We start from the raw sequence: 20,181 nt of genomic DNA, 5'->3' as shown, positions 1-20,181 counted from the left end.
GTCTGACCCGGAAGCAGATCCGACCTCGTGTGGGCACTGTGGCAACTCGCCTAAGGGTTCGACTTACATGCTGCCAATGATACGCCGCGAAATGCGCGTCATGTGGTGTTATCAGCTTCTCGGCGTAAGGCTCATCGGAGAGGTTGCAGTATATTGCAGTCGCAGTAGTAGTAGGAAAGAGACCGTAAGCCAGGCGGTCATTGAATCTATATCCTCCAATGGCCGGTCACACCCGCCAACGAGAAATCTACCACAGGAACAAGAGCTTGTGTGTTGCTGACCATCCTGCGGGTTCCGGTGCCGTCTGTGAAGCTGACGCCAAGAAGGCGGGCTGAGCAGTATTGAGCATATTATCTCAGGTTGAACGGAGCCGAACCTGCAGGAGGATTAGCGGCTTGATGGGCATGTCCACAACGAGACACCCAAAGTCGCAAAAGTGCTCTTCATGGCCGCTTACGAGCACTTTTGATATTGCGGCCTGGATCCTATCCGGGTTCATATTCCTACGATTAACTCGGGTGCCGTGCGCGCGGTTTTACTTATAATTATCCCGCTCATGTCGAACTCCGTTTACACCTCCAAGTCACACTTGCATCATTCGATTCATTAATAAACCACTCTTCTCGTCTATCAGAAGTTCATGTGCAGGGCTTGGAGTTCTCAATCCAATATTCCCCTATTTCGCTAAGAAACTTGGAAGGTCAGCAGCACCAGATTGGTAATGAAAAACATACAGCTATTTGACATACAACGTCAAAAGACAGCTAAACTGCTCATGTTGTAGAGTTTCTATAGTCCCAACCAGCCAATACCCAATATCAGATATTTCTACCTATGGCTCTTAGACTGTTCCCAGAATGATTACTCCAGACCCAGACAATATAGGCCCGTGGAACAACGTCATCACCACTGACCATCGTCCTTGTCACAAGGTCCAACGGGCTAAAAGACGGTAGCACTATCCTTAGGGGGGTTTCCGGGGACTAAAAGTCTTGATATGTTACCGAGGCAGACAAATGAGGTTGAAACACACCAAAATATCAACTACCTTCTTGACGCTGGCAGAGTAAATGAAAACCCTGAGACAAGGGCATACAAAAGTGAAGAAAGTCGCCAACCCTGCTTCGCCTGAGTGACTTACGGTACTTGGACACCCCTTCTAGACCAGCACAATTTCACGAATGTTCTCCTTGCCGCCGAAAAATCTCCTAACCTGAGCCAGGTATTCTTTTTCTGTTGACCAGCCTACTACTACCCTCCGTTCCGCGTACTGTACAGTTTCAAAGGTGCCAACGCGGACGTACCGGCCAGTGCCCTTCTCCACCAGCACGATACCGTTTACCAACTCTGTTTTGGTACTAAGTACCAGCAGTTCAGCTTTGGACCCGGAATCCGTCCACAGTCTGTCGTCGTCCGTATAATCAGGGTGTATGTAGATCAGACCGTCTTCCGACATGACCCCCTGTGACTCAGCATAGAGCTTCGGGATGGGGGAAATGGACACGATCAAGCCGCGGATGTGAATATCGGTTGCTTGGACCTTGCTGGAGGGGCCCCTCGGCAATGACAGGTTGATATAGCAGCCTAGCACATCAAAGTCTTTGCTCTTCTTCCGAGGGTCTAAGCTCAACCAAGTTATTCCGCAACTAACAGATGCCCAACTCCAGGAAGGTGCTGGCCGTGAACCAGCAGCAACACGGCCTGCGCGTGATGGCCGAGGACCGTTCTTTACCTTCCATCCCAGACCCGTTGCCAGATCGGACTTCCACAGCCCGTAATGATACTCGTCTCCTGAGATGAAGGCAAACTTTCTCGCTATGGCGGATATCGCAGGCAGGCGGTCCGTCTGGTGCGTCATCTCCCGGTCGCAGTAGGCGGTAATGAGACGATACCAACAGTCGTGGATGGTGGAAATGTGAGCAGGTTTGAGACGATTCCATAACAATTCCGTCACTTCTTCTAGGATGTCTGCGTCGCTGTAGCCCGGGTCGCAGTGCCATCTGGCGTCCACCCAACCGTCATACTGCTGCGCCTTCTGTTCGGTGCAGTAGCAGATCCACGTCGTCTGGCTGTTGCGATACTGGAGCTGCCGCCTGCTGAACAGCGCTTCTTGAAGCGTCCATGCCCGCCTGTACCACGGTTCCTGTCTGTCCATCTCTTTCGGTCCCGGTCTGAAAATAACGGGAAACGGTGCCGGGTCGGCCGACGAGCTGTAGTGCGAATTGGCTTCCATCTTGAACACGAGCTGCGATTTCTTGTCTGCTGGGATGGTTTTCTCCATGGTTGAGGCTCGCTTGGCGAGAAACCCCTCGCTGACCTCCTTTGCCGCGGACGCGACGATGGTGAATGAGGCACATCGGTAGATGTCGCCCATCCTAGACAGCTCCCTCGCTTTAAAATCCTCGTCGTCTTGAAGAATACAAAGTGCGTCAATCCAGAGGAGCTTGTGACCGAGCTCGTACGTTGTGATCATGGCGTCCCGAATAGTCGGGTCCAGCTGCGGTATGCTGATTCCGGACATCAAAGCGGACTTATTGTCCTTGTTGAGAAGGAGTTTCTGGGTCCCTCGCCCCCAGCAGTAGGATAGCGCGAGGTACCTCTCTCTCATGTTCGATGGCACTTTGATCAATATTGCCGAGTCCCGGCTTAACACCTTTAGGATCAGTGACGGCATCAAGGAGGGTAAGTTGAGGATCCCACACTTGTGTTGGACCTCACATCTCCGCAGCCAGTTCTTGATAAGGGCAAACGTAGTTGGACTGTTTGGCAGCAGATTTATGGGCGAGGCGATAGTGTTCTCGTACGCTTCTGCAATGTTGACTACAAGGTGCAGTGTTCAGCCTTGGCTCCGTCTTTGCAACCAACAATGGGTGTAAACTTACCGGGGGGTACAAGTGCCAAGAACGTAGCACTTTGCTCTATCGAACTGGTCTCGGTAGGACTCTTGAAGACACCCAGTCTGACGTCCACACAAAAAGACTTCCATATGATGCGAGAGAAGCGCATGATGAGCTGAACCATGATCCTCATTTGGTATGGGGGAGGCGGCGGGAGCTTTTGGCACATGGAAGAGTTTGTGAAGATGTGCTTCCGGGGGCGGATCCAGTCGACATCCGGGTTGTGGTGAAGGCGTAGGAACTCCCTCCCCTCGAGACCTCCAAGAGAGACGGCGAGGTCTTGGTAGTGCTTATCCGACAGCCGAAAGCCATGTTTTTCACTATCGAAAGAAACCCTCTCGGTTTCTTGTTCCACCTTCTCCTTTAGCTGCAGGTAGGCAATCCGTTCTCTGATCATCGACCAGAAGGCGCAGCCCGACGCGGCCATGCTGAAGACTTCCTGGTCTGTCGTGTCAAATTGCAAAGTCTTCCCACCATGTTCTGAGCTATGGTTCACCACCGGCCGGAGTCTGATGATGAAAATCCGGCAGTGCTCGCAGGAGTGCCCCTTTGTGTCGTCGGACACAGCCTTGTTCTTCAGTCGTAAAATCTCCCATTTGATTTCCTCCGCGGCGTCGTGAGGTACACGGTGTGCTGTCTTCATAGCTGCTGGGCTCTGGAATCGACGGCCACGTGTCCGGCATCGAGAAAAGTTTCAAAATTGCCGCGTCTCGAACATTCTGTAGAATGTAAACTCATCGTGTCGGGGAGGAAGATGGCAAGTACTTATTCATTCCCCGTCTGAGGCTGTGTGCTCTATCTCACGTAGGGAAAGAGAAGCCAATGATGTTGCGACGTGTGTTCCTGCGCCGCCTGCGGCGTCGTCGATTGGCCCAAAAGAAAAGAGTCTGCCACCCAAGCAGGCTTCGTACAGGATGGACCGGAGGCGGTGCAGGTAAATGTATATATACAAATGGCAGACTAGTTTGTCTGCCTGGCTTGAAGTCGCACAGGTGAGACGGACAACACATTTACGGTGAACGATACAGGGCGTTGGACACAAGGGATATTGACATTAGCGATAAACAGCTCCATGAATGGTTCTCCCACGCCACCCTGTCAAGCTTTTGATGTGCCCTTGATATGTCCTTCTCACATCCGACTGCAGCTAATCTTCTCCAACCCCCTTTTGTAGGCAACACAATTATTACCATATGTGTGTACATCCAATCACCCATCTCCCACGCGGAAGTCTACACGCTCTCAACGACAGACACTGAGTGATGCCCCTCCCTAACGGCACACCCTCATGGCCTACTTCCCCAAGGCCTTCTCGCGGATGAAGAACGTCGAGACGAAAGCGAGCACCAGCAGCACCGCCACGGGGACCATGGCGCCCAGCGTCGCGATCTGGTAGCTGGCCCTGACCTCGGCAGCCATGGCGGGCGGCAGCTCGCGGATGTAGTCGAGGCTCTCGCGGACCCTCTCCTCGACGCGGCGCGCCTCGTCGCCGTCGCTCAGGCGCGCGGCCAGCTGGGTGCGCAGCACCTGCTGCAGCACGGCCGAGCAGACGCTGATGCCGATGCTGGACCCGAGCGAGCGGAACAGGTACGAGCAGGCGACGACGACGGCCGAGTCCTGCACCGCGGCGTTGGACAGCAGCGCGACCAGCGTCGTCGTGATGCCGGCGCCGCCGCCGAGCGCGAGCAGGGCCATGCCGGCGACGACGCCGGCCGAGGACCGCAGGCGCAGGAAGACCACCGTCGGGGCGACGGCGAGGACCATGAAGCCGTACGCCAGCACGGTCAGCGTGTAGTAGCGGCCGGTGCGCTTCATGAAGACGCCGGCGGAGACGCTCGCGGTGACGGAGGCGACCATGGCCGGGACGAGGGCGGCGCCGGCGACGGTGGCCGAGGCGCCCTGGACGGCCTGGAAGAAGAGGGGCAGGAAGAAGATGGAGGCGATGTGGGCGGCGATGCCGAAGAAGTTGGCGAGGTAGCAGGCGAAGAGCGAGCGGTCGAAGATGACGTGGCCGGGGGCGAAGGGGTGGGAGGCGACGCGCATCTCGACGAAGACGAAGGCGGCGAAGAGGACCGGGGTCGCGGCGAGGGCGGCGAGGGTGACGGGGGCGGACCAGCCGTGGTTGGAGCCCGAGTCGAGGCCGACGAGCAGGGCGACGACGGCGGCGACGAGGGTGGCGGCGCCGAGGAAGTCGACGCGGCGGACCTTTTCGCGCCAGTGGGCGTGATCGGGGGGCGGCAGGTCGAGGACGAAGTAGACGGTGACGAAGGCGAGCACGCACAGCGGGACCTGGCCGGCGAAGGACCAGCGCCAGCCGACCGAGTCGGCGAGCAGGCCGCCGAGCGGGGCGCCGGTGGAGGTGCCGGCGGCGAAGATAATGTTGAGGTAGCCCTGCCAGACGCCGCGCTCGCGCAGGGGCACGATGTCGCTGAGGAGGATGGCGACGACGCTGTTCATGCCGCCGCCGCCGATGCCGGCGACGGCGCGGGCGACGCAGAGCTGGGGGAAGGAGCCGGCGAGGCCGCAGCCCAGGGAGCCGAGGGCGAAGACGACGTAGGCGAAGAGGAGGCACTCCTTGCGGCCGAAGATGTCGCTCAGCTTGCCGTAGAGCGGCTGGAAGCTGGTCAGGGTGATGTAGTAGCTGTTGGGGTGAGGGGTGAGGCGTATGTTAGTCAAGGGTGAGGGAGGAGAGGGGGGGAGGGGGGGGGGATTTGAACTCACGCCGTTGCGAGCCAGCTCGTGTTGTTGAGGGCGTGCAGCTCACTGCCGATCTTGGCGTAGGTCGCGACGGTGAGCAGCTGGTCGACGGCGCAGAGGTAGATCTATAGAACATGGCCACCTCGGGTTAGTGAGCGGTCTCCGGGGGGGGGGGGGGGGGGGGGGGGGGGGGGGGGGGACAGATGTTTTGCGCCGGATACGGGTTCCGGATGCAGGTGGGAGAGGGGCAGAGGGGGGAGAACATACGCCGATACTGACGGCCGGGAGGAGGATGTGCATCTTCTTGGCCATCTCCGGGTTGCCGTCCCGGTTGTCGTTGGCGTCATCGGCCGTGGCCGGGGCGCCGTTGGCGTGGCCATTCTCGACCTCGACGGTGGTGCCGTTGACGATCTCCGAGTCGGAGGTGCGCAGCAGCGGCGAAGTCTCCGTGGCAACGGGGAGGCCGTCAGCGGAGCCGGTCATGACGACGGGAGAGAGAGGGGCCGTGGACGGGAGTGAGAAGGAAAGCTTAAGTGAAGTGCCAAGGATCAATCGTCGAGAGGGCCTGCAGGACGTTCAACGGAAGGAGAGTTTGAAGCACCGAAGCCCAATCGTGAATTTTGGTCCTTTGTTTTAAAAGGCCTCTCCGCTTCGGTGCTGCTGCGCTCGTTATCTGTATCTCTTCCTCCGACTTTCGCATCACCGCCGATGGGAACCGACAATCGATAATCAGCAATCCTCCTTCCCCCACTGCTGCATGCATGCAGTAATAGCCCCGGTTTCTATCGGCGCCGTCGTCGCCGCATCGGAGACTTGCCCGACAAAAAGCCGGTCTAGCACCCTATCGTCGATAACGCCATTCCCGTGGCAGGGCACGTGATCGCGAACACTGTCTTTCACTCACTCACTCACTCACTCGGTGAGCTTGAGGAACGGCGGGTGAGGACTGAGGTGAGAGAGAGAGAGAGAGCTCTGAGTGAGGAGTGGAACGGGAGTTATGAGTGAGAGCCAAAGTCCTGTGTTCAATTGGTCATGTCGACTTACCGAGAAGCCACCTCAGAACTCTCTGCAATCCCCTGTCTTCAACACGAAAACCTTCATCGGCTGGCGGTGACAGTGACAGCAACAGCAACAGCAACAGTAAACGTCCATGGTAACCCCAAGCGTTGGTAGGATAAACAGGGATGGAGGGTGGGTATCGCATCGGCCACCGGAGATCAAATCAGACTTGGCGAACCCGCTTTCAAGTGCTGCCAAAGATGACGGATCTCGACGAAAAAAAAAACTCCTCACCGGGCCCCAGCCTTTCGACAGAATCCAGCAGCCCCCTCCCCCCTCTCCGAGACTTCCGTTCATCAATTATCAATTGCAGCAACGGGCGGACTGAGAAGAAGGAAAAAAAAAAAAACCCCGCGTATGGAACGAGAGCGGATCGCACCTCATCTTAAAAATCCTGCCGGCTTGAAACAAACCGTCGACTCGCGACCCCATCCTTCCAAGCTCCCACGGCACAAACGCCTTGGAGGAAGAGCCCCAAAAGTCATTTTGATGTTAATTTATTTTCCGCAGTGGTGATGCGGGTTCCCGCCAGGACGATGTAGCTGTTGGGGAGACAAGGCCACTGTTATTGGCTCGTTGTACATGCGGCTTTTTCTTCTCTCTCTTTTTTTACTTCTTTTCTTTTCCTCTTTCTTTTCTTTCTCCTCTCGTCCTGTTGCTAGGACCCCAGGAAGTCGCTCCTTAAATCATACGGCCGATTGACTGATTAAAAAGTTTCGGAATTGATGCGGTTGGCTGTGGGACAACATGGCGCCGGCATTGTTGTCCATTAATCGTGTGCAGTGCGACTTCCTCAACTCTTCTTCGTATCTATACGAATGCCGTCGTATGTCAACATGGAGTGAGTTGACTGAGTTTCACATGATCCTGGCAAATCGACCGAACCCTCCTCTCATGTCGTCCTAACTTTGTGCGCCTGCAAAGACGGGAACCGACCTTTTCGTCATCATTGCCTTTCCGGAGTCAGGGGGGGGGGGGGGGGGGGGGGGGGGGGGGGAGAGCACATCATACATGATGCAGGGGAGCCTGGCAGGAAGCACCGAACTTCTCGGTCTGATCTGACTGCAAGGACATCCCAGCGGCATGGTTTGTGAGACGCGAACGGCCAAAGAGGTCAAAATGGCTCAAACCCGCTGTTCATGCGAGCAGCGGAGGCCCTTGCTCTTGTGTCGCTGCAAATGCGATGCGCCCGCCCCCCGTATTTCTGATGCCGGGCTGGGTGGGATTCACCCTTTTGCAGTTTGAGATGCGGAACCTCCCCCTCCCCCCCCTGGCAGTTACCAGTGGTAGGGCTTTGGGGCCTGGAGTCCTTCTGAAGTTCTGGTTGGCTTCCCTGGCGCAGATCGCCATTCGCCCGGCGTGGCTGGCTCGGGGCGTTGGAACAGCGTCAACGGTGTGAAGGACGGCGGCGGGAATGGCGAGCGCAGGCCAGCTGGCAGCTCTTGCAGTTGCTGTTGCAGCTCAGGGCCTGAGCCAGCGCGGATCCAGAAGACGGGAGTTGTCAGGCAAGTCGCGACGCGGGATTAGCCTTTGGCGTGCATGTGTCTAGAGTAAGTGGGTTGGACGGCGGCCTCCTTTTTTTCAGCTTGACTGTGACGGGTAGCAGGAGGCGATTGGGCGACTATTGGAGGCTTGCCTTCTTCAAGCTTGCAACGGTGCATTCCGTAGCTCCCGCGTACACCACCACACCACACCTCCTACGCCTACGACTTGCCGAGCCAGGCCAGGCCGGGCAAGGCCTTGACGCCCGCAATCAGACACCCGTCGTCCTCTCCTTCGATGCGATGGCATAGAAGGAATAGCCGAGCGGTGTTGGTTCGAACAGCCAGCGGTGGCCATGCCGGATACGACGTACGTGGTCGCGGCCTTCATTACTCGACACGGCGCACGGCGCACGGCGTACCGTCACGACTTTGATTGACTTGGATGGGTTTATGCGCACACCGCAAACGATGTTCGGGCCGCTAGTGGTGCCCGTTGCTTGGTGATGCTTGTTGTCGGCATCGGCCCCCATCAGAGGAAACGCTGGCGTGGCGTCATCCGCCAACTGTGATGTCAACCAAACGGTGATTGCCAACGGTGATTGTCAACCCGCAACGGGAAAGCATTTTGAGTGATTGTGACGCGCGATCCGTGGTGATTAAACGCGGGCCTTGACCCCCCGGGTCGACCGACCGCCCACCGATTCGACCCTTTCTTTTTTCCCTCTTTTTTATTTTATTTTACCATGGGCTGTTTCAAAACCCCATCAACAATCGAGACGGGAATGCTGGGTGACGGAACAGGGGGGGGGGTTCGCCTGCAGGCGTATGTGTGAATGTGTCTCTCTCTGTTCTGATTGCATGTCTCGAAGGGTGCCATAGCCGAGGCATGCAGGAGTAAGATGAGCCATCGGATTGGAACCATGAGCCGCATGGGGGAAAAGGACGATCGAGTAGCGGCGACGAGTTAGCACACGCTAGAGTCTAGGAGTGAATGGTGTTAGCTGAAGACAGCCTGCAGGGCGCATGTAGGGATTGACGATGGCAGCTGAGTGTGTCGCCGGACCGGACCAGTCTGTGAGTTGAGTATCAGAGTGAGTGAGTCCAACACAGATCACGACCTACCTACCTACATAGTAGGTACCCAAGTCTACCTAGGTAGGCGGCAGTGTTGGCGATGAGTTGTCAAAGTCGATTCCATGCGTAAGTTGGCAGGGCAAGTACTTGCATGACCTGGCATTCGCCCGCACCCACCTTCGCCAGCTGTCACCAGCCCCTAGTAGCCAACCCCCGATAGCCGGCCAACCCCCATCGCAGCCACGATGACCCCAGCACCAGCGCAGCCGCGGCAGGAGAGTTCCTGTTCCTGAATCCTGCTTGCTTTCATTACAGGGTTTGCCGATGCAAGGTGTGAGTGAGGGGGGGATGACAACCGGTTCCAGGCTGGCGGAGCCAATGACGACGGGCTTTTCGGGTGTGTCCAAGACGCTAAAATGAACAGCGAGAGGGCAGAAAGTCAAGCCTACCAAGATAAAAATAAAAAAAAGGAAGAAAATCGAGATGTGGAAAAGAATTGGAGACCTCCCCCCTACTAGTATTAGTAAGTGCTTGCCTGCCAACGTCATGTACTACTTCCAGCTTACACCGCAGTCGAGGTACACATCACCTCTCCTCATTGACATGTTGCTTTGTACGGTAACTCACACTCGCAACAGAGGGGGACGGGTACTTTTACTTCCACATAAAGCACATTGACGACATCCCTGTCTATCCCGTATCCCATCTTTCCGTCTCAACTTTTTTCCAAAGACAAAATAAAAGACGAGAGAGCGGGAAGAAAAAGAGTACAGTAGAGAGGGGGGAACGGAGGCTTGGCTCATGGCAGGGTTCTCCGTGCTTGTAAGCGTTCAACTTGACGCCAAAATACACGCCCCCCTTCCCTCCCTCCCTCCCATCTCTCCCCCCTCTCTTTTTCCACTCCTCGTCCCTCTGACATCTTTCTCCGGTGTCTCTTCCGGCGTCATTCACCCGGCTGTTGTTCTGCTTCTATCTGTACTTCTGCCACCCCTTCAACTTCCAATCCCATACACCAAAATCTCCTACACGCCCATGGACTTCCCCCCCCCCCCCCCCCCCCCCCCCCCCCCCTCCTCCTTCTCCTTATCCTATAGGCATCCGCTGTTGTGCATCCATCCTCTCCTCTCCTCTCTCCCCCAAGACCCTTGATGCTTGCTGCCGCTGCTGCTGCCAGCACCGCGATGCTACGATACAGTCCATACTGAACAGCCCGAACCTCGTCGCCCCCAATCAACCTGCCGCCGTCCCTCCGTCGTCCCACGTTGTCGAGTCCCACCGACCGGCCCTGGCTCTACTTTGCTTGACTCTTTCGTGCCTTGGTTTCCTCGCCATCCGTCCAACCCTCACACCCCCCCGCCGCCCCCCGGTGGTCTGAATCTTCTCACGTCCATTGGTGAGAGTCGACGCAGACCAGAGCCACAACCAGAGGCAGGGTAGCAGAAGGGGTGGGAAGCGCACCATCAACTCCCCATCATACACACGTCTAGTGTCTGTCCGAACACCCCCCGGGGGGCCTGACTTGTCCGACAATGGACTTCCTCCGCTCGCACAGCAAGACCAGGAAGGGGAGGTCGCGCTTCTCAAAAGCCCTACCGACCCCGCCGCCGCCGGACCAAGATCCTCCTCCCAAGTCCAAACAGCTCCCTTCGATCCCCCCCGTGCCTCCCGTCCCGTCCAAGAAGGCCTTCTTCGCCATGTCGGACAAGCCGTTACCGTCGCCGCGATCCGTCAACGACCAGTCCCTCCCGCCGCAGCAGCCGCCTCCGCCGCACGCTCTGCCTCTTCCTCTGCCTCCCCTCGAGACGAAAGCGTTGCCTCCGGTTCACATCGCTCGCCGGCCGGTAGCGAAACAACCCCCGCCGCCGCCACCGCCGCCCCAAGTATCGCAACCGCCGTCGACGTCCCCCGACGACGAGAGGAACTCGATCGGCAGTCTGCTGTCGGCCTACTCGAGGAGCTCGGGCGAATACATCATCATGTCGCCCGACGGAAGCGCAAGCCAGACAGATTCGGCCCCGGCATATGCCTCAGATCATCAGTATGGTGGAAAGACCTTGACGCCTAGCTCTTTGTCATCGGGTGAGAACACCAGCAACAGCAGCAACAACAACGAACACAATGGCGCACCAAACTTCACAGCCAATAAAGGCCTGCCCCCTCACCCGGCATACTACACTGAGCAAGGCTCGCCTGCCCCTCCGGCCAAGCTGGAGCGGGCGCCGACTGTCGGTAGCCCAACAAGCTACGTGTCGAGCACATCGCCGCAACAACAACAGCAACGCCCGTTATGGAGGAGGCGATCTGTCAGGTCGGAGCGGAACATCGAGGTCTCGAATCTTCAACTGGCAGTCAGCCATGGGTCGACGGCCGCTTCCCAACCAAACACGGCGCAAACAGCACCACCCTCGGCCGCGTTGCCACCTACTCCGGCCCAGCAGCAGCAGCAGCAGCAACCTCAAAACCAACAACAATTCCCTCTCCGCAGCACGTCGAACCTGCCTGGCAGAAACGTCCGACCCGTCCCTTCGCAACCCCAGCCAGCCGAGGCGGCCGACACCATGGGCCAAGAGGCGTCGAGGCTCAAGACCAAGATCTCGCACCTGCGCGACGGCCACCACCACCAGGGCGCGGCGAACCCGGGCATCTCCCACAGCGACACGGCCCTCTCGCCAACCCAGCGCCTGCCAACCCCCGACTACGAGAAGGAGGACGTCAAGACGCAGCAGCACGTCGTTGATAGGATTCTCGTTTCGCCCGTCTCGCCCGCCTCCTCTCCCGAGCCCGCTGGTGTCCGCGACCAGGCCGGCGCCGAGTCGAAGCCGTCGCTCCCGCGCAAGGCCGTCACGGCCCGCAACTTGCACGCCGCCCACAGCCTGCCCCAGATGCGCGTTGACGGGCCCGTCACGAGCAGCGAGGCGCCCCCAACGATCACGAAAGACTTCGCCGTCAGCCCTGTCAGCCCCGGTCCCCAGAGTCAACTGCCTCATCGCGCCGCCCCCCAGCAGCAGCAGCAGCAGAAGCAACAACAACAGAGAAGCCAATGGCAGCAGCCGCCCCGCGAGTACACGCCCTATGCGCCAGCACCCGGCCCCGCGCAGGGTGACCTGCGATCTCCCACGCGAGACCAGCGCCCCCCTCCACCCTCTGCCCAAGAACCCGTCGAGTACCGCGAGCTCAAGACGGCGAACCTGCCGCCTGCCGACCCGCGCGCGTCCTACTTCCCGACGCAAGGCTCGGAGCCCCCGAGCCCCGGCATCGTCTACAAGGCGCTGCCGCTCAAGGAGAGCATGCTCGACTGTTACGTCCGTCACCGCGTCATGGACCGCACGCGCAACCGCAACTACGCCCTCACCTGCCAGACGTGCGGCCGCGCCGACACGGAGGACCGCTTCAAGTGCCAGTTCTGCTACGTCCGTATGTGCGCCGCGTGCCTGCACATCTTCAACGGCCACCGCCGGGATCTCAGGAAGCTCGTTGCGCACCTCGAGGGTAACCCGCACAGTGGCGGTCAGCCGGGAGGGGCGGCCGCCGGCGCGGGCAACGAACCGGCCGAGGAGCAGCGCCAGCACGTTGCGGAGAAGACAACGGAGAAGCAATAAACGATTCCCCTTCCCCGAGCCTGCAATTTCGATTCACACCCATGATCATTGTACCTTCATATTCTTGGTCGCTTTGGCATAGCGAAAGGAAAACTACACACGGCCACTTTTGACCTCTCTTTTCTTCTTCTTTTTTTTCTTTCGCATTGGCATCGGAAGCGCCAGGAAAACGACACCGCTTTTCTTATGGGATTCAGATAGAGAGGTCGGTTGGCTGATACCCCCCTTCTTTCCCCTTTTTCCAGATACCATGATTTTGGTGTGTCTGTGGGTATTGGTGTGTATATAGGGATACGCGTGACCTCTAGGAGAAAACTTAGGCACGCGCACATTTTTCTTTTGTTGTCTTTGATGTGGGATACGCTACTTGCTAGATGCAAGAATATGGAAAACGAGGGGGGAATGAGCTGGATACCCGAATGACGGGGAGGAGCAGGACAACCCCTACCCACCCAGCTTCAGGGTTGAAGATGTCTGTCTGGGTTCTCAGGAACCGCAGAATACAAAGCAAACCTTCAACTGTGTACCTCGTATATGCAGCAGCAGCTTCTGTGAGATCCCGAGTGACACCTTTGCTACGGACCTAAAACCCTGGATGCCTCGACGAGACATGCCGTCCCACAAACGAAAATAGCTCCCGAGACCTACAGGCCGCCGGGTGCGCCGGAGATTGCACCGTCACCTTCGGGACGCGGCGGAGCAGGTCGAGGGTTGATAACAACAAGCATACGTAACGTCGGGCACTCCAACAACCTAACCTTACTCAGCGGCCGGCTTGCCCACCGGCCGACCAAGATTCAAGCGGCGCCGGGCACTAGAATAGAACTCCCGTTGCTGCGGGTTATGACTCCAAGTCCTGTTCCTGAAGGACGTTACTGCGATACTTCCCCCCTCACATGGTGTTGTGGAGGAGCCTCAGGTACCCCACTATCTGACACCCCCGGAAAGCCTACCGAACCAACACCCGCGCGTCCTCTAAGGCTCCGGCCCCACCCCCTACGCCCGGACCTTCCCTAGCAACCCCCACACCGCAAGAACCGCCCACGCCCATGCCCATGCCCACGCCCCCCTTGAGATCAACATCAACATCGCGGTCCGGCGTCACTTTTCACACATTCCGCCTCACTGCAACCTAAGATACTTCGCGATTGGCGAACAGCCCTTCCCACCTCCGCCCTCGATACAGCGCCCACCGCGCAACAGGGCCCCAATTGATTAAACAGGGTCTCAATTGATTCTCGGACGACCGCGGAAAAAAAAAGGCACTGCACACTGCACCATCCGACATCACGCCCGCATGAGCCCCGACCCATCATGTCCTCGTCCCTAGCTCGCACCCGCTCGCTGCGGAAGCCGACGCAGGGCTCTTCGACAGACCTCCCCCCGACCTCGACCTCGAACTCGAACTCGACCTCGACCGTCAACACGGCAGCAGCAGCACCAGCACCAGCACCGCCGACGACGTCAACCCAAAGACCCGTCTCGCCGAGCAGGCTCCCAGCGCCCCGCTCCCTCGCCGCCACCCGCCCAACCACCCGCAGCGTCTCCGGCGCCAGCGTCGCCAGCACAAAGAGCGGCGCGTCCGACGCAGCGGCCGCGGCCGCGAAGAAGAAGAGAGCGAACCCCCTATCCACGCTCCTCAGCCGCCCCGCCTCGACCCGCCAGACCCCGGGAACGACATCGGCAACGCGACCTAGAGATGCCGCCGCCGCCGCCGCCGCCGCCGCAGGAGGACCCCCCTCCGCGCCCCCCTCGAGAACGAACGCGCTGTCAGGCCTGACCAGGCCGTCCTCCACGCGAGAACCTGCGCCGACACGGCCACGACACCCCCCCGCCCCATCTTCATCCTCATCATCCACCCCTGCCGGCGCCGCCACCGGCACCCGATCGACGACCGCAACCACGCGACCCACGACGTCGGGCGGCGTACCCTCCTCGAAGCTCACCAGCGCTGCGTCTTCGGCGACCTCGAGTCCCACAAAGGGCCACGCGCGCGCAAGGAGCGTCGCCACCCTCAACGGGAGCACCATCCTCCGCCCGCCCGGTCAGCCCTCCGCGTCCGACCGCACCACGAGGTCGCGCCCGACGTCCCTCTACGGTGCGCCCCCCACGTCGTCATCAACAGCAACAACTACAACCACGGCAGCAGCAACAAGGCCCCGCCCGCCCTCCGCGACGGACCGCTTCGCCACAAAACCCTCCTCCGTATCCTCCCTCTCTTCGACCACCACCAGCAGCACCACGACGGCGGCAGCGACGACGACGACGACGACAAGAACAAGATCATCCCGAACGGCAAGCACATCAACAGCACCCGCGAAACCACACCAGCAAGCGCGCCCCCCCTCCTCCTCCTCTCACTCGCCCACCTCCCCGCCGCGACAGCCTCCCAAACCCGCCGCCGGCGCCCTGCGCCCCTTCTTCAACACCCTCCAGCAGCACTATTCCCCCGCCAAGTCCCTCGCCCCGAAGCCCCTGACGGCCACCTACCTCGCGCCCCCTTCCCCCTCCAAGCTCCCCTCCAACGTCGCCCTCTCCGCCGAGACCGCCCGCCTCCAGACCGAGCTCCTCCAGCTGCACCTCTTGCACCGCGACCTGCCCCAGACCACCGCCGCCTGGCACGCCAGCGCCCGCGACAAGCTCGCCGCCCGCCACGCTTCCCTCGGCAGATCCGCCGCCGACCTTGCCCGGCAGGAGGCCGAAGCCGCCGAACGCCTCAACATCGCCGCCCTCCGCCGCTGGGGCAGCCACCGCCATCACTCCTCTTCCTCGTCGTCCTCTCCGGCCACCATCGCCGCCACGACCCTAGAGGACAAGATCCAGCGTCTCGACGCCCTCCTCGCCTCCCTCTGGTCCCTCGACACCCCAGGCGGCAAACACCACCGCCTCGTCCGCGCCTTCGAGCGCTGGGCCTCGGCCCTCCCGGACCTTGAGGCCGCCCGCGCCCGCGCCGAGGACCAGGGCGACCCGGAGGCCCTGCTCGACGCCGACTCCCAGGTCCGCTTCGGCGGCGCCCTCGACGCCCGCTGGAAGGAAGACGCCGCCGCCCTCGTCCGCAAGCTCGAGGGCTGGCGCGCGCAGCTGCGGGAGCTGGAGTACCGCGACGAGGAAGAGAGCGACGACGACGGCGGCGACGGCGACGGCGGCAAGACCCGGGTGTCGTCGCGGTCGAGCCTGGAGCGCTTGTTGGACGGCTGCGGCAGTCTGATCAAGGACATGCTCGACGAGCTTGCCGTCATGGAAGAGATCGAGGCCGTCGCCGTCGAGAGGGAGGCGGAGTGGATCAGGAGGATGAACCGCCAGGGAGAGGACGGCCGTGGCAAAGATACCCCGAGAGCCGGCGCTGTTTGGAGAGTCGTCTGAGATCTTGAGTGGCCTTGGACGCTCAGGCAAGCATACATATTTTTCATAAGCGAGCAAGCAACCAAATGGACAAGGGGCCAACGATCATCGGTACTCCATGCCGTTCCATGTTCTTCAGGTCCGATAATGTGTGTTTTTGTCTGTTTGCATACTTGCTCAACACGAGAACACCCTCGCCACCGGACCCTTCAAAGCCTCCACGGCTCGAGCCAATCCATCCAGTTCCTTAGCAATGTTCTCTCCACCCCATTACCTTACAATCGCCGCCCCGTGTTAGTATGTCTGTGTGCAAATGCCGCTTCTTTTTGCAATTTTCGTGCCATCCCTCCGTGGCCCTGTCATCATATCCATCTCCCGGCCCAGCTCAGGTCGCCGCCCATGGCGACTTTCCACCACGCAACCCCGACAACGATGGCGGCCGTGCTCGTGACCAGCATCCTACGAACAAACGTCAACCTGTCAGATTTCATGTGGAGTAAGACATAAAAACAAAACAAAAGAAAAATAAGCTGAACGACCCGGTCCGTTTTCGAACCGGAAGATAGAGAGAAGTGAGCCTTACGCCTTTCTCTTGGTGCCGAATAACCGGCTGAACAAACTACCGATCCAGTCTACGAACAGCACGCGGAAGAAAGCCTGCAGCCAGCCGCCCTTGCTGTCTGTGACGCTGTGTATCGAGGAGGGAGTTCCAGGACGTTCGGTCGAGGAAGGTCCACGCTTCTTGATTTGTCCCTTGTGGCCGTCATCTCGGCCGGTCGTCGACGCCTCACCGCTAGGGTCGAAAGCAACAGACTTGGATTGGCTGTCATCCTGAGCATGGCTCGACTCGGCGAGCTGCTCGGGTGACTCGACGCGGCTGCCAGAGCTTGCTGGCTGTGCCGGCTGTGCCTTGGGCGACAGATCCCTTGAAACCCGACCGTTGGACTCGCCGTTGATGCTTGGCGAGTCTGGCCCCGCCTTCTCGGAGCTCTTCACGGGCTTGGCCTTGGAGCCCTTCATAACGACTCCCTCGTCCTCGTCGCTTGCCGGAGATGTAAAGGCGTTCGGTGTTGGCCGTATCGCAGGGCTCGGGACCCGGACCAAACCGTCGTTCTCGCGGTTGGCCTCCTCAGCGTTCGGCGTTTCCTTGTCCTCTTCAGCAATTGACCCCAGAGACAGGAGTGATCTGTCCGATACCATTGAGCCGTGAGACTTTCTAGGCAACTCGAGCCTCTTGGTAGACCCCGGGCTAGACGGTCCTGACGAGAGGACAGCTTCCTCGTAGTAGTGGTCGAGACTGACTCTGCGCGATCCAATGACAGGCGAGACGGGGGCGCCGTGGAAGAACGTCTGGTCTTCGTTACGGCCAGTCTCGACCTTGCGTACGGCGTCGATGATGCCATTGCGGTTCGAGGGCCAGCGCTCCAGCGTCGGGTCATTCAGATCGTACTTGTCGACGTCGTAATCCACTGTGCCGTGGTGATCAATTCTCTTGGAATCGTCATCTTCGTCGTCACTGGCCGAAGGTTCGTAAGGTCCGAGAGCTTCGTGGGCAAACAAAGGTGGGGGGTTGTCATCCAATGCATCTCTTTCATCAACATCCTGTCGTTGCGTCAGTCAGGGGCATGGAATCGGACGGTTGATACTTTGGTGGCTCTCACCTCGTCAGCATCCAGCTCTTGGGCACTGTCGGCAACCTCAGCGGCCACGCTGGCAACCTGCTCGATGGGCGTGGAAGAGAGACGCTTTCGCTCCTCGTCCTTCAGATGATGCACGTTCTTGGGAAGCGGTGCAAGACGCGTGGTATCCTCTTCAGCGTCAAGCTTCGCGGCGCTGTCGGCGACCTCTGCGGCAGTATCCGCGACTTCTTCAATTGGCGTCGATGAGAGTCTTTGCCGGTCTCCATCCTTCAGGTGATCTAACACCTTGGGCTTCGACTCGTGCTGGGAGGGTAATTGGGCGGTGGTAGACTTGGAAACCTCCATACTTTCGGAGACCTTGGCGGCCTGTTCGGCGTCGTCACCGTTCAGCTGTTTGTTCTCTTGAGATTCTGGGGCTGCCAAGACGTTGTTTCGGTTGCCAGATGCGTCGGTCACTACAGGAAGTCGCCGTCGTGTTAGCCATGCCTATCCGAAGTAGGAGTAAGGAAGACCCGTACCCGTAGGAGCGTCCTCATTAAGAACCCACCAGTCTCCCAGACCAACACGGAATTTGTACTGGATCTGCGAGCTAGGCGGCACCTCAATGCTCTTGTGAAAGGTGTGTTCTCCGCCGTCCTCAGTGGTGAACAGCATTTCCTGAGGCTGCCATTGTGGATCTGAGAAAGAGCCGGCGACGAAGAGGGGAGGTTGGGTGCCTGGTTTCTTGTACGTGATTGTTACGGAAACCATCGTGGGTGGTTGTTAGTGCCTACTTCAAGGCAATCTAGGTAGTAGGTATGTATGTCGAGGTTTGAGAGATGTCAGAAGGTGGTTGGTCGTCACTTGGCCAACTCGATTCGAGCTCGCAGCGTCTGGGAGAGTGGACTTTTCTCGGGCTGTCCTTCTACCACAGCTCACGTCAGTCAGTGCGAGGTAAGAATGACGCTCGGAAAGGGAAAGTAAGTCAACGGGAGTGGTAGGAAAGGAAGCCGTTCCCTTGAGACCCACGGTGAAGGTGGTGGCGGCGGGATGAGAAGAGAAAGAAGAAGTGAAAAACGCTGACGAATGCGGCTGTCTCTGTTTGATACCTTCAAAGTGCTAATTCAGAGAAGGAAAGAGAGGCGTTGAATGAGGTCGTGAGCAAAAAGAAGAAAAAACGAAAAGACCAGAACGCAAACCAATTCCCGGAGGGAGGAGGAATCTGGGAGTGGAGTCCCCGCGTCTGAAATGTTTCACACGCTCAGCGAGGGAAAGGCCGGGTTACGTGGTTGGGCGAGTGAAACAGCGAGCTGGGCTAGTCGGGTGGGAGCAGTTGGTAGGTACTATGTATGAGGAGAAGAGGAAGAAGAATAAGAGTAAGTAGAGCAAGAAGATGGAGGAGACGTAACTTGCTGTAGCACCATACGCTGTGGTGGGAGAGACGGCCAGGTGGGGGAGAGCTCAGATGGCGGAGAGATCAACAAGAGCAGATGGCTGACCTTGACTTGACCTTGTTCTGGAGGGGGATGCGGGAGGTGCGGGCTTGCAAGTTGCAGTAAGCTCAGAACAGGGAAGTTGTGGCCCAGGAGGGGGGGGGGGGGGGGGGGGGGGGGGTTCATTGCATGATCATGCCGTATGTGCGCCATATCAAAGGCTGGGGATGCCTTGGGTGCTTGGGGTGGAAGGAAGACCGGGGGAGAGGCTGGGCGGGCGGGCACAGATAGAGGACGAAGCTAAGATGAGGCACCTACCTCGTCTGGACAGCTGAGTTTGGCAGAGCCGTCAGGTATCTGATTATCTCACGCGATGGATTGCATTGGAAGAGTGGCTAAGGGCCCTCAGCAAGGCGTCTCTTGCCGTGATGCAATTGAGCCGAATTACATGAGCAACATGATCGCTATCTGTACAGCCAGCATTCGGCCTGAATTGCCACTCAGTGTGCTGTTTGTGCGTGCTCTGAGGCACGAGACGAAATTGCAGCATTGCAGCGTTGCGGCATCTCCCCCGTCCCATCCCGATTGACAAACGAATTTTTGTTAGTTGGCGGCTAGCTCCCCCCAACGCAAAGCAAAAGAGCTCCCTCCCGCAAATGATGCACCGCCCGGGCATCAGCAGCGGTTATCAGCACCGTGGTCAATGGGCCATCGCTGCTGCATCTTGGTGTCAGCATACTATGTACCTGGTGCGTCATCATCCCTGATGCGTCCCCGGACCCAGGCATCCCAAGGAAGGGAGGGGAGTCGTTGGGACAGGCCCATTGGCTGTGGCGCTGCATCTTTCTGAAGTACCGGAGACTTATCCGGAGCGCACGAGCCATACAGCTCCACCGCCGCCGGCCCCAAGATGATCATTGCCCAGCCCACTCTCTTCCCCCTCTCCCTGTAAGAGAGAGTAAAAAAAAGGCCCAGAC

The 20,181-nt window shown here is 58.9% G+C and overlaps 5 protein-coding genes across 5 annotated transcripts; 2 read left to right on the top strand and 3 right to left on the bottom strand.

Moving 5' to 3' along the window:
- Nucleotides 1–1,159: 1,159 nt before the first annotated feature.
- CH63R_02857 (HET domain-containing protein) lies at nucleotides 1,160–3,540 on the bottom strand (the record flags this gene model as incomplete). Its single annotated transcript, XM_018297832.1, has 2 exons — nucleotides 1,160–2,820; nucleotides 2,883–3,540. The coding sequence occupies 2 exons, from the start codon at nucleotides 3,538–3,540 to the stop codon at nucleotides 1,160–1,162; spliced, it is 2,319 nt and encodes a 772-aa protein (XP_018162648.1).
- Nucleotides 3,541–4,190: 650 nt separating this feature from the next.
- On the bottom strand, nucleotides 4,191–6,077 carry CH63R_02856 (Major facilitator superfamily transporter; the record flags this gene model as incomplete). Its single annotated transcript, XM_018297831.1, has 4 exons — nucleotides 4,191–4,304; nucleotides 5,319–5,538; nucleotides 5,619–5,719; nucleotides 5,862–6,077. 4 exons carry the CDS (start codon nucleotides 6,075–6,077, stop codon nucleotides 4,191–4,193), a joined length of 651 nt encoding a protein of 216 aa, XP_018162647.1.
- A 4,663-nt stretch (nucleotides 6,078–10,740) lies between these two features.
- Nucleotides 10,741–12,810, top strand: CH63R_02855 (uncharacterized protein; the record flags this gene model as incomplete). Its single annotated transcript, XM_018297830.1, has 1 exon — nucleotides 10,741–12,810. One exon carries the CDS (start codon nucleotides 10,741–10,743, stop codon nucleotides 12,808–12,810), a length of 2,070 nt encoding a protein of 689 aa, XP_018162646.1.
- Nucleotides 12,811–14,124: 1,314 nt separating this feature from the next.
- On the top strand, nucleotides 14,125–16,173 carry CH63R_02854 (uncharacterized protein; the record flags this gene model as incomplete). The annotated part of the gene is made up of 2 exons (XM_018297829.1): nucleotides 14,125–14,908; nucleotides 15,680–16,173. The coding sequence occupies 2 exons, from the start codon at nucleotides 14,125–14,127 to the stop codon at nucleotides 16,171–16,173; spliced, it is 1,278 nt and encodes a 425-aa protein (XP_018162645.1).
- Nucleotides 16,174–16,731: 558 nt separating this feature from the next.
- CH63R_02853 (Pt repeat family protein) lies at nucleotides 16,732–18,542 on the bottom strand (the record flags this gene model as incomplete). Its single annotated transcript, XM_018297828.1, has 3 exons — nucleotides 16,732–17,754; nucleotides 17,814–18,247; nucleotides 18,311–18,542. The coding sequence occupies 3 exons, from the start codon at nucleotides 18,540–18,542 to the stop codon at nucleotides 16,732–16,734; spliced, it is 1,689 nt and encodes a 562-aa protein (XP_018162644.1).
- Nucleotides 18,543–20,181: the final 1,639 nt, after the last annotated feature.

This window comes from Colletotrichum higginsianum, chromosome 2, assembly GCF_001672515.1.
Source record: "Colletotrichum higginsianum IMI 349063 chromosome 2, whole genome shotgun sequence".
Taxonomy (NCBI): Eukaryota; Fungi; Ascomycota; class Sordariomycetes; order Glomerellales; family Glomerellaceae; genus Colletotrichum; species Colletotrichum higginsianum.
The sequence above is the reverse complement of the archived record's forward strand: the minus strand, read 5'-3'. Positions and strand labels throughout refer to the sequence as shown.